This window comes from Leptonychotes weddellii, chromosome 9 (assembly GCF_054177405.1).
Source record: "Leptonychotes weddellii isolate Sample4059 chromosome 9, ASM5417740v2, whole genome shotgun sequence".
NCBI classification, from domain to species: domain Eukaryota; kingdom Metazoa; phylum Chordata; class Mammalia; order Carnivora; family Phocidae; genus Leptonychotes; species Leptonychotes weddellii.
This window is the reverse complement of record NC_138377.1, coordinates 43,040,190-43,053,693: the sequence shown is the minus strand read 5'-3', so window position 1 is coordinate 43,053,693 and position 13,504 is coordinate 43,040,190. Positions and strand designations below refer to the sequence as shown.

The 13,504-nt window shown below is 43.7% G+C and overlaps 1 protein-coding gene across 11 annotated transcripts in view; it reads right to left on the bottom strand.

Annotated features, from left to right (window-relative positions):
* Positions 1-202: 202 nt before the first annotated feature.
* Positions 203-13,504, bottom strand: part of TRIM9 (tripartite motif containing 9) — a 109,735-nt gene continuing 96,433 nt past the window's right edge. For 2 of the 11 annotated variants that reach the window (XM_081830522.1, XM_081830521.1), the window contains exons 8-14: positions 10,949-11,137; positions 8,298-8,339; positions 7,865-7,888; positions 6,705-7,008; positions 4,208-4,370; positions 2,870-2,954; positions 203-2,155 (exon numbers count right to left, since the gene is read on the bottom strand). In XM_081830522.1, coding sequence (XP_081686648.1) covers positions 2,124-2,155; positions 2,870-2,954; positions 4,208-4,370; positions 6,705-7,008; positions 7,865-7,888; positions 8,298-8,339; positions 10,949-11,137 — 839 coding nt within the window. In that variant the 3' untranslated portion in view covers positions 203-2,123. Of the gene's footprint in view, positions 2,156-2,869; positions 2,955-3,456; positions 3,914-4,207; positions 4,371-6,704; positions 7,009-7,864; positions 7,889-8,297; positions 8,340-10,948; positions 11,138-13,504 lie in introns of those variants that run through there. The other 9 variants (XM_081830525.1, XM_081830523.1, XM_081830529.1 and 6 more) reach the window with 7 other exon arrangements.

Here is a 13,504-nt window from a genome sequence, read left to right as displayed (position 1 = left end):
CAGTCACACTTGGCTGAAGACATATTGCGCTGACAAAGATGAATCGTCATCCCAAATAGGCAAAAACTAAGAAATTTTAAAGAGACATATGCGATTCTCCCATAAAAATCTTTTATTGGCACACCAGAAATATCCATTTTTCTAGTACAGTAGCTGTATGCATCTACAATGGCAATTCTGTGTAAACTATGTGTTACAAGTCACTAGAAATCTACTTAGCAGGATGAATTTAATAAAGAACAAGAGTAACTATGAGTCTACAGCGGCCCAGCCATCGAGTCTCATTGGAGAGCAAATCAAATATCAAACTAGTGTTGCCCTGCAACAGTTTTTCTGTAGCCAAGAAACCAAGATGGACATAAACAGGATAGCACCCATTCAATAAATTAGGTACATGTAACTAGAAAAACACTGTAACCGATAGAGATGAGCTGAATAAAGCACAAAAGGAAATAATTAGCTATTTACATATATTACTTTTTGCCAAAATTTTAGTTAGTTAGCTTTCCCATCCTACCACTTCTCTTTTATCTGTTACTCTTGTTTTTTCATGCGGAATTTCTTGGCTCACTGGCAAGTATTTAGACAACTAATCAGAACCTTTTTTTCCATGTTCTACATTTTCTAAAACTTCATGTCAAACTAAAGAATCTGAAGGGTAACTGTGTAAGTCTATCTCTATAGAGAAGTAATAAGAATTATCGTTCTGCTGTCAGTCACAGCAATGACATACAATTTCATTTTCTTCCAAACATTATTTGAACTACTCCAGAAAGTTAGGTTGTGAATGGCAGCAGAGTGGATGGATTTGTCATTTGTAACAGGCACAGATATACATGGAGACAAGTGAGTTTATCCTGAGAATGGGGATGCCGTGGACTGCAAATTAAGATCCCCCATTACTGAAAATGAGTTCTCTCTCTGGTCACTATTTTTTTTTTCCACATTCATATTTAAGGCTTAGTGTCGTTGCAGCATTAACAAATAAGAATGCTGACATCATTTCTGCCAAAGGAGGGCTCTGTGATGAATGGCAGCAGGTACCATAATTAAAATAGCATAGCTGAAAAGGCATTGAGTTGGTATGTTTCTGGTGCCATGGCCAGAGTTGGTAGATTTTTAGCATCATTCTTGGGGAACTGAGAGATCTTGCCAATGAGCCTCTTTGCCCCTTGTTTATATACTTTGGAGTACTTATAATAATTTGTAATTGTCTTATTTTTGGTTTGCTCTCCTATGAGAACGTAAGCTCCAGAAGGGCGGTAAGCACACCTGTTTGTTCACACTGTGTCTCCAGTGTCTAGAACAGTGCCTGGTCCATAGTAGGTTCTCAGTTAAAAACTTGTGTTAAATGAATGAACAAAATCATAAACCCCCTGGTCTGCCTCTGTCTAGAGACTTTCTAGTTTGATTCAATGACCCAGCTCTCCTAATGATCCTGCCTGCGGTGAACCTTTGTGTAGCCATTTGGCTATTATTTTTGTGCGTCAATGGATAGTAAAACTTCTCGATGCTGCATTCACTCTGCCCACCTCACAAAGATTAGCTATGCAGGGCTAACACTGCACGAGAGGTAACGGCAAGAACCTTCTAGGAGGTAAACTGCAAGCTCTGAATTCAACTACTTCTTCCCCACCTCTCTCTACGACCTCTTTGTCAGAAAGCTTAAGAAAAAGGTTATCAGGAGAAGATTCTCTTGGCAGTAACAGTTCAGTAAGTCACTAATAACATGATCAGAAAAGAAACAAAATATAACTCATCTACATAAAAAAACTTATGTAAAATAAAAGCAAAATCTGGGAGTGGAAACTAAGTGACAGGGTGGGCGGTCTAGGTCCTTTGTTGGTTAGAGTTGCTGGACTGGACGCAGAAGTGAACGCAGGCATCAGAACAGGAGAGAGGCTGGAAAGGAAGGGGCGGAGCAGCGCTGTGGGGTGTGAGCACGTGGGGACCAGCTTTTCTCTCCTCCTCCCCCTCTGCTTCCAGCTCTCCGGCATCCCACCACATGCTGGCAGAGCTCCTGCTCTCGCTCTCTCAGGCGGAGGTAAGGATGGAGGTAAGGACGGGCAGCTGGCGCCTCCACAGCCCATCCTTAGGCTATTGATGCTCTGCTGGAGTAGAAGTCAGGGACCGGGAGCCCGGTGTGAAGCGTGACCTGGGGGACGAGACTGTGAGTCCTGGAGGCACCGTGGGAACCCTCCCTGCATCTGCCCCTCCCCGGGGGCACAGTGGGTGTGCTCCTGATTCAGCAGGGGACCTGTTACCTTTCTTTAACGTCTATTCTAGTAGATGTTAAAGAAGAATTCTTGTAGAATTCTGCCTGTGCTAAGAGCCTGGGCACCGTGGGGGCTTCCCAAATCTTGATAATATGGTTCTTATCCACCTGCCTCTTTTAAGGATCCTGGGAAGGCTGTGTTCCTTCTGACTGAAGACACAGGCATTGATCTGCAGGTGGCAGAGCCTGTTGGTGAGGGCGCAGTGACAATGCCAAATCCATGGATAGAGAACCGGTGAGCGGAGAACCCTTCTCTTACCACGTGTCCACTACTAGTTACTCCGATTAGGATGAGACTTCCGTTTGGGGAATGAATAGACGATTGCCAAGTATAAGAAACACGGGCAGGGGTACTGTTTCCCGGTTCCTGTGCAGCCTCGCACCTCGGTGGACAGTTGCATGGATGAGGCCGGAAGTGTCTCATGCTCTACTGTCCTTCCCCTTCTCGTCCCTGTCTCCCCAGCCCCAGAGTCTTTCTCTAAGGATACTCAGAACATCCTGGAAACCACTGAAGACCATCGAGGACAATATTCTTTGGAAGGGGAAACAGCTGAAAATGGGGAAGACTTTGAAGGAGGTTTTTCTAAGACTCACGTCTATGACAATTTATGGGTTCCTTTCTTCCAATGAAGAGGCTGAACTCTGAGAGATTAGATTTCAGCCTCCCAGAAAACCCCATCTAGTCGCAGGAAGAGAGAAGGGCAGAGGTCACTGGGTTGCAATCACTTTTACTGCACATGCTGATAAACAACAATGGTTTTCTTTTTTTTTTTTTTTTATAGCTCCCAAGACTATGGTTCTGAACAGAAGAAAAAACACCTGCAGGGTTATGACTCCCACGGCCTGCAGCTGTCTGCCGAATGGTGCGCGGCTGATGAGAGCTCCAGCGGAGAAGGGCAGGGAGAGACCAGCCTAGCAGTGCCCCGCAGGGCGCCCCGCGGCTCTGGTCTTCGCCCCAGCCAGGGCCCCTTGGCCCCGCCTTGCTCCCCTGAGGCCCCTCACGCCTTAGAAACTTTGTGCTGGTTGGTCCCTCTGCCTGGAAAGCTCCACACAGCTCACTGCCTCCAGGGCCCAGCTCACCTGGGACGGTAATAAGGCCCACCCACACGGAGCGCCCTGACTGAGACGACTGCTGCCCTCCCCACCCCGCACCCCCAATCCCCACCCCCCCCCGCCCTGCCCTCGGCCTCGACTCTCTTGCACTTACTGCCTTCTAGCATGTATATCATTAACACGGTCATTGTGCTTACTATCGATCCTATCTCCCATAACTCAAATGCGAGCTCTACGAGGGCACGATTTTTATGTTTTGTTTTCACTGATAAACAACAATGCCTATAATAATTATAATTACAGTGCCTGACATATTAAAGGCACTCAGTGGTTATTTGTTGAATGAATGCATGAGAAGAACCTGTTTGCCTTTTGCAGTAAATTGTAAGTAAGTAGCCCGCAGGCGGGGACTGTTCTCTAGCCCCAGGACCTAACGAATCGGAGGAACAATGCAGAGAAGATGCTCAGGCTTTCTGGTAACCGTGCTAATACTTCCGTCTCATACCTTCACCTCTGGGGCACTCACGGAGCTCTGCATAAGTCATTCCTTCTGTTTTCAAGCCAGCTGGTTCAAGGGTTTCATTCCTACTAGGGATGAAACTAGGCCTCAGGGCTGATCAAGAGCAAACCGTGAACTGAGTTCCAATCTCCCACTTGCTGTGAGTGAGACTGTGTCCAAGCTTAACGAAGGGGCTGATGCTGATCTGGGATCATCTCAGTTGTCAACGTTGGTCCCTTTCCCCTCTCCTTTCCTCCGGGTCTCAGTCTGGGCCTTACACGGTTGGCTTCCCTCTCTCAGGGGCTAACGTACCCCCCGCGGGCAGCCTTTGAAGCAGAGCGGCCAGAAGCTGCTGTGAGGCGTGGGGGCACGGCGCTTACCTGCACATTCCTGTTCAGGCTCACCGCCGGGAAGAACAGGCCTTCCACGTTCTCGAAGGCTATGGGACCCTGCTGTTCGTCGTTGATAAAAAAGGTCAAGGTTTTCCTGTTCAAGTCGAGGAGGACCCCGATTGTGGCCCCCTTGGTGATCCCTCCCTCGGTTCTGTGGGAAAAGAAAACAACTGGGTTTCACTTGTCTTCATTCTAGAAGCTCCCCTCTTTGTCCTCAATGTACAATCCCTTTTGTACTAACTAGTATTTCTCAGCCTGTTTAAAAATATCGTTCCCCACACCCCAGGAGCGTTTTTAAGTAATATTTTTTTTCCCCTAGTCACCCCTCCTCACATATCATTTTATTACCACAGATATACTCGGTATGTGTTTATGTGTTGTGTGTATATCTGTGTTTTGTAAATAAAAAGAGTAAGATTTTTTTGCTTACCCCCCACACACTAACTTTCACTCCCGGGAGATATCGCCCCCTGTTGAGAATATAGTTTCGACCATCCTGCTCTGCTGTCGTTCACAGTGAACTCATTCCCAGAGGGTCTCTACCTCTGAGCCGTGGAAGTAGAAAACAAATCGTTCAAGTCCAAGAAAAAAAATAGTCGGCTTTGGGCTATCAGAGCTCCGTCCGCAGCTATGTCATGCACTTGGCACAAATGGTGGGAATTAAACATCAACTCCAAAATGACTTAATTTGAAAGTCAAAATAAAGAAGCACTTATGCTGAATCGAAAGCATATGCATGAAAAATTGGATGTGGGGCCTTATGCTACCGATTTAATAGAAAAAACTCGTTCCAGAAAGATGTTAATTTTGGGCATGCGGAGTTTAAATTGAGAAGGCTCTCTAAAAAATGACAACATCGGAGAGGATTCTCCCCTGCAAAGCGAAACAATTATATCGTGGAAAATGGAGGAGTGATTTTTAAAGAACCTGCATTGAAATGTCATTTTAAAGCAAATTATGTCTTATGCTTCAATTGATGGTTTCACAAAAGCCATTAACATGGACGATCAGATTTGCCGTACCCCCCAACTCTTTGAGGTCTAGCAATATTGAATTTCATCCTCATCTCAGCAGAGCACAGAAACTGGGTAAGTGTTGTTCTTTCCCCCTGGCATGCAGAATACAGACTGTACATAGTCGTTAAAAGACAGGTTTATAAATCGCATCTGGTTAATTCACAACTTCAACAACGACAGCACAGTTTGCACGCAAGCAGACATGTTCAGCTTTAAGAATGTGTTTCTTTGCATAGTGTGACACTCGTGGTATTATTTACTCCTTCACTCCAAACTAAAGAAGCTAGAAGGGAAAAGTGAGTGCGGTACATGGGGGAATGGCATTAGGGATCTGTTGACTGAGGGCTCCTGCAAATGTAAATCACCAAAGATGACCGTTTTCTACACCTAGTAGCATTTGATATCAGGCTGAAACAGTATGCGTGTTCACTTTAAGTGATAATGAACAACACACACCTGGATGGACATGCATAGAAAACGTCCAAGGGAATGGGAAGTGGAGGTCCTAGGAATCCTGCCGGCTAGAGAAGGAGCAGTGATAACCTTCCAGAAAAAGCTGAGACCGTGCTGTCCACCAGCCTACCACTGCCAGCCTCACTTTCCTCTTGATCTGACTGGATAGAGCTGTATTTTTTTTTTCTCAAAACACCAAAGAGAGTGTATCTTAGAAAAAATCTTTGAGAATAAGGTGGATGAGGATCCCTGCAAGACACCTCTTGACTTAGGCAAACCAAATGATAAAGGAAGTCTAGGGAAAAAAAAATATAATTTGGGTTAAATGATAATTGCCTATATTTTGGTGTTAGAGGCAAACCTGAGGAGATTACTATGTTCTCCTTCCCCAGCAAACTGGATATTCTGAATTTATATGATAATAAGGGTCCTACAAATTCTAAAGCTATCCAAACTGGCATCTGTAAGATCTAGTTCAATGCATGGCTTCTATCGTGGGCAGTGGTATCGATAATAATCCTAACAAGAAGAACAATGGCTTCTGTTTTCAGCTGCCTCTGATGTGAGGCATTTTCACATATCTCATTTAATCTGGAGAACACTCCTGTCCGGAAAAAATATTATTATCCTAATTGGGTGGATTTGGAGACGAAGGTTCAGAAAAACTAAACAGCTCTCCTGGTAAGTTGTAGGTCTGGATTTTATAATCCTCGGATGTTTTCCTGGGATGGATATGCATGGGGAGTCTCAGTTCCTAGCCACGGTGAAGGGCCTAGGAAAGGGCTCACGTTTCTGGCATTATGCAAAAAAAAAAAAAAAAAAAAAAAAATCCCTCAATCCATCAGTTAACCACTGAGAAAGCCTCAGGTAAGAATAGTAGAACTCCTGTGCCACTTACTGAAGCCCACCTGCCTGGCTGCCTCAATGTTGTCTATTTACTAGGACCTGGAACTCGGGCTCTCGTTTTTTACCAGAAGCCAACGTGAAGAAGGCTCGGTCTGGGGGCTGCCGGGTACCTGTTGGTGTGCGAGTTGTTGTGCATGAACCAGCTCCGGTTATTGTCCACATACATTGCCCAAGCTTTGTCGTCCTTCCCTAACATCACATCCTTCATCACGTCGATGCGAGCCACGCCGAAGGCAGGGTCAGGGTGGTTTTCGTAGCGATCCACGGTTAGCTCCCAGTAGTGGACGCCCTTGGAGAAGCCGGTCTTCCCCAGCACCACCCGGTCATCGTAGCTGCTGCAGGTCACAGTCAGGTTGTCGTTGGAGAAGATGATGTCAGCGTGTGCCGAACCGGGGTCGAAAGCAAACCAGGCCACTGGGAACAAGAGAAGGGAGCGGGGTTACCGAGGCGGACCCGAAGAGCCCTGTGTACCGCAACACACCCCTGCACGGGGGAGGAGTGTCGTGTCCCGTTTTCATGCTGCCATGCAGGAAGGAGGTGTCCGGGGCCACGGGGGGCTGTGAGTGAGCAGACAGGGGCCACGTCCTGGGAGGTGGTACTCTCTGCACCCAGAAGCAGACGGAGGACACAAGACCGATTCAGCAGGGGTTACCTGACTCAGACTGCACTCCCAACCAGGTGATCCGGGAGTGAAGTGGCATCGATTTTGGAAGGTGCAAGTCCCTTCACCCGGTGACTGGGACAACAGTACACCAGAGACATAAAGGGAGAGGGTGCGCTAAGATGCCTGTGTAACCCTGAGGCGGGGAGGCTAGGATCTACAGTCCTAGATGGAGGAGGGATAAAACACACTGAGTGAAACCAGGAAATAGCCCCTCGGCAGGAGTGCTGACATCTAGTCCTTTTGAAAACTTCCTCAGCGCTAGTGGAAGCTCAGAGGCTGCAAAGCTATCGGCAACATGACCTAATTTTCATGAGTGACTGTGACTTTGGACATGAGACAGGTCGCTTCCTTCGTACCTTAAAAATAACAGTTTGCATGTTACTCCTAACGCTAACATGGAACATACTTTGCTGGAGCAGTAGGTATTTTGGACGCTAGGTGAAGACAGAATGACATCTTTGCACACATCGTTACAACCCAAGTTCTAAATGCCGCCTACCAATAACACACTCCGGAGAGATGTCATTGCTGATTTATTGAACCTGTGAGCCACCTCACATGCACTTTGGTCTTTGCTATTTGTAACAGAATAAGGTTATTCCATACCTGCCAACAGCTTTTTAATGTCAACTGTTGTCATTCCAAGTGAAAGGCATGGGAGAGAGAAACAGGAAGCAAAATTGACATTGATAAGAAAACACGTCGCTTTTGATAGACTAATACCAAAAAAGGGCTCAATTTCAAACACTACAAACACTACAACCGTTGGTCTGACTTGTACCTTAACCCACGTTAGCTCTCGTAAAGAGTGCTCTGCATTGACGTATAAGAAAACTGGGGGGAAATGTAATCCTCTTTTAGATATAAAGTTTAAAAATACGCTTTTCTAAGGAATTGGGGCAGTATTATAACGGGATTTTCATGACAATTAGACAATTTTATTGACATACAATAAGCTGCTGCCGTTTATTTGGTGGAGGATACTGAGCATGCCAATCACACAAGTAGAAGATGACAATCACGATATAGGTGTACTTGCCTAACTGAGAGTAAGGTGCAGACTGCGGCTCAAAGCTGCATCCTATAAAGAGATACTACACATCAAAGCTATGAAGCGGCAACCAGGTGGATAAACAGTATTTGTATACACTTAAAAAGCACCAGCTGAAAAGAGTCACCAGAGGCCTGATTCATGAAAAACCAAAGCCCTTTTTATATTAGTTAACTTTGCTGGGTAAAAATGGTTTCTCTTGCTCTTTCAAAGAGAAAAGTGCATTTTTTTTCCATCTAATAAATCCTCCCCCAGTGGATTCTAAACTATACAGCTTAAGTTTTTATCAGCCCCCAAGCTCAATCTTTTCCACTGAACTTTCCATATTAAAGAGAAAGCTTACTGTTTAAAAATGGGAAAAATTCGGGGCTGGAGGAAAGCAAAATAAATAAATAAATAAATAAATAAATAAATAAATAAATAAATAAATAAAAATAAGAAAAATTCATCCAATTGAGAAGGAGAAATCACTGGATCTTGATAATAATTCTGTTCTATATCACTATTCCATGCACTTCTAACTCTGGTGGTAACCAGAAGACCTTTGTCGTGACTTGGGCCCAAGTTAAATGACACGTATATGTGTGACTGAACATAGAATGTATATGCTAATAAAAACATCTGATAATTTTTAATAATGACATGAATTAAATGTAGTGAAACAAATGACTTCATCTCCTTCTTAGATCATTTTTACTACATCAGTTCTTCTCACCTAAGGGAGGGGAGGGGGCTCTCGTGGAGGTAGGATGGTCTCAGGGAGATATGAGAATCACCTGTGGAACTTTTCCATCCCTCCTTCCTCAAGATCTGGATCCCATGAGAAGCTGGATTGGGTGGTCTTAGAATGTTCAAAGGTGTATGAACTATAGTTTCAAGTGGTGTTGGGGACTTATCTGGAAAATGTATTTTTGATGAGCGCTGGGGTATCCCCTAGAGGGGATCATTTAATTTTTTTTTAACTCTGTAAGGCCTTTATACACTAATTTCTAAAACAATTGAAGGATAATACACTGAATTAAAAGAACTTTAGAATTAATACAGCAACTTACTATAAAAAAAGGACTAATGATTGAATCAAAAAACAAAACTGAAAGGTATGTCCTTACTTTTTATTTTACTCTAGGATGAATTCACATACAAAAGAATCATTTTCTCCTAACTCATGGCTGATTTTTATGTTTAGCTTCTACCGATTATCACTTTAAAATTCCTATTCACAGGTTAGAGCGTAGTGAGGACTGAATACAAGGAGTTTTAAAGCTGAATCTCATATCCCGCTTTGGAAATGAATTTATAGAATCTGAAGAGGGCTTTTAAAAATTTTAAATGAATCATGCCTTCTGCAAGTCTTTTTCAAAACAAGCGTTCTGAAATCTTTTTACGCTATTGAAAACATACCACCATACATTTAAGAGTCGATGGTACGACTAGAACAATGCTGTTAAATACAGCCGTCACATCTCCCCCGACCCACATTTCATTTTATTCTTGAGACAATATACATTACAAAGACTATAACAGTATTTCAGTACATTGGACACAAGTGAAAAGAGTTCCATAACAAAGCATGTTTGAAAGCCAGTGGTGCACAGAAAAACAATAAGAAACGTAAAAGCACAAAGAAAAATGTCATTTTAAAGAGAGCTTCAAGTCCCTGCATCCTTTTTGCACTGTCATGCTGTGGCCTTCTTCATTCCAGGATGTGGGATGAGCAAAAAGAATAAAATAAAAAACAAAAGAAACCTTTGGAAATGTGAAATGTGCATCACGTGTATCCACGATTACAATATAGTCCTGAAGAGATCAAATAGGTCTGCATCTTAGATGTTTTAGGATTCTGTTGGCCAGACAGAGTCGACTGCACAGTAACGCATGTCTAGCTTCCCTGAAATCAACCTAAAGCCCTGTCACAACCTGCTTGGCTGTGGGAAACTTGGGGGAAGCCAGCCTTAGCCATGACTTGGATCTTTGGCCCTTAGGCCGGTTAAGGGTTTCTAATTTGGCTAGTGATGGTCCCTCCCCGTGGCTGGAAAAAATCCGCCATGAGCGGGACTGTCCGACCAGTGAGCACAGGCTTTTGCAGAAAATACTTTCATATCTGCTCTCTGCTTTGCCTGCTTTGTGGGATGCATTCTGCTGTTGGTGTGTTTTTACTTTCTTTTTTCAATAACGATCTCTTGAGTCTATGTTTAATCAGACCACTACGGGCTGGATGCACTGATCCAGTCTACCAGACACAGCTGGTTTCCTGGATACAGCAGGGTTGCAAACCTCCAGACTGAGGCCACAGCCTCCACTCAGCCAGCGCCTCTGCCGTGCTGGGCCACTGCGTGGGATGACAGAGCGGGTCATCCTTGGCGGTACCAGCTGGTGCAAAAAGAACAACTTCACTCGTCACTTTCCAATGCCACTGGACATTGACCACAGCTCGATGGTCGGGCCTTACGCCACACAGACAAGAACGCCACAAAGCTCCAGCATCCAAATGCTCCTCATACGGGAAGCGGGCCACAGACAGAGAGACTAGCTCATTGCCCCTCTCCATGCACATGAATGGCAAGAACAAAACAGGTATTTTGGAGATGCCATCAAGGCACAGAGAGATCAAGGGGAAAGATCAGACGAGCTCAGCTCACCCGGTGCATTGAGAGACTGCAAAGAAGAATGCAAGCTCAGCTGGTGGGGTGAGGATCGTAAATCAAAGTAGGATCTCCCGGGAAAGCTGGGTTGTAGATTAAGGGCGGAGGAGAAAGGACTCATTCTACGGAGCGGCAATCTTTCCGAAGGCACTGGAAAAGGGAGTGTCTGTTCTTCTGAATCTGTGTCTAGATGTAAGATCAATGCAAACTAGAGATCAGAAATCTGCTACCTGCCCGAGCACGGTTCCCCAAGACCTGCCTTACCAATGCATTTGCACAAAGCCTCATCCATCCCGCAAGTGCCACAAGGCATTTACAAAACCAAAGTGGCTTGGGGGCCAGGAGGGCATTCTTAGCAGGTCAGGACTCAAGACCAGAGGACATCTCAAACATCACAGACAGTTGCTCTCATTTCTCCCAATTTTTTAGTGCTACTGAAGGCATTTTGGAAGGTTTCCTGTTCGTTAAATTTTTTAGAGTTGAATTTAGAGACTTTTAGAGGTAGATTTTATCCATTGATGACCAAGAGTGATACTTTACCCCCTTCAGCTACCTTGGAAGTTATTACCTGCACAACAATGGCTTCTTCAAGGGTTTCTATTTAGGAGATGATGATTTTTTTTTAACCAATTCTTTGCTTTTCCATATTTTTCCCTTTCCTTACTTATATGTATTTTTCCATTTCTGAATGGACGAAATGATTTTTCTATCCTAACACAGTCCACACTTGCTCTTTGAATAGGAGAGGAAGACAGGGCTGAACAAGTGATCAGGGAAGGATCCTTACCTTTGTTTCTGAATTAGGATCAGACCCCAGGGATATCACTTGGACAGCTCTGGTTTTCTAATAATAAACGGTCCGTGGGGCCATGGTGAGGTGCGTGGGTGGCAAAAATGTCTTTATTTTCAGATACTTGGGTTTGGCATGAAGATCACTAAATTACTAAAATCACTCCTTTCTCTTTTGTCAAACAATAGCTGGTTCTAGGCAGCAGGGTGGTCTGGTCAGAGATAGATGTTTTACCAATCAGGACCTTCTTAGAACACACTGTGACAATAATAATTTAAGAAAGAGAGATGGCATGATAGTAATATTCTATGTCCAAAGCCAAGGAATGATCTTTTCATTGAAAAAATAATTTTGTTTTGGTGGCCAGAGGATGCTCCTGGGAATATTTTTCTCGTTTTGAGTCTGTCAGCATGCTTCTCCATGTTGAACATATCCTTGTCCTATCAAAATGCTATTGTGGGCATGTTCAAGCCAAAATAACTGGAGTGTGTGCATGTAACATGATCCTATTTGAAAAGCTCAGAACAAGGCCATTGGCTAGTTTTAACTGAATATTGCTGAGAGTCAGCCCCATTTTAGTTTCTGCATTTACAATATTAAAGTTAGCTTTTCAGGCTTTACTTTTATCCTTGGGGAATTTTTTTTAAAGAAAATTAGAAAAAGATCTCAGAGAAAAGGAACTGCTACTTAATGGAGTTAAGGTGTGGTATTCCCAATAATAATATATTCAAAGTTTCTTCTACCTAAACTTCGTATAATTTGGATGACATGAAATATGTGGTCATTTCTTCGTTCAAAAATGGCAAATCAGAAATGATTCCTATTATAATTGTCTCAAGGGGGAATTAGTCTTTTAGTTTAATGGGAAATTTGAAACACAACACGGCACCACAAACTGATACGGGCTTCATTTAGGGAGAGAAGGCCATATATATGTCAGTAAAAGATTTTTTATTAACAAGAATTTGCTTGGAAATGTATTTTTCACCAGGTGGTAGCAATCAATTCATTATATTGAAAATACTTGTTGCTTTAAAAATTAAGGGAAAGGACATACATAGTGAAATGAATTCTAGAGTATATTGACCCTTCAAGTCATCATCTGAAAACCAATGAAGAGATGTACGCTGAATCCAGACCCTGGGGAGCATATCTGAGCCATCATGGAACATACTCACCTTTCCTATTCTGAGTACCGAGTTGGTGATGGCACCACTCTGTGGGGCGGGGGCTGAGAGTTAGCTGTGGTTATTCATGGGATTAATAACTCAACACTAAAATAGTTACTGTTTTTTTAGTCTTTTATGTGGATCCATTATTGATGACCCAATTTTCCTTGACTCCTCTCACTTTTGAACTATGCCCTCTTTTCAGGCAAGCTTATTTAATACCCACATTATCCAACCATTTCATCTCCATCTTTTTTTTCCCCACCACCTATGGCCTCCCATCCCCTTCAGCTGGGCTCTTACCCCATTTTCTCTAAGGAGCTCCTAAAAAAAATTTCTTACCTCATCATGAAAACTTTCCGAATGAATTATGAGAGGGAGAGTGTTTTCCACCTGATCCCAGCCAGACTAAATAAGCAGTGCCCCTTTATGCCCTCCCCCATGGGCACACAGTACAAATGTTGGGTCAGCTGCCTGTAAATCATCTATGTTACTTGATATTATCTTAGATTATAGGAGTCTCAGAGGAAGACACTTGATCACATCTGAGGAGCACTCATCAGGCTTCCCCTTGAAATATCCTGGGTTGAGGAA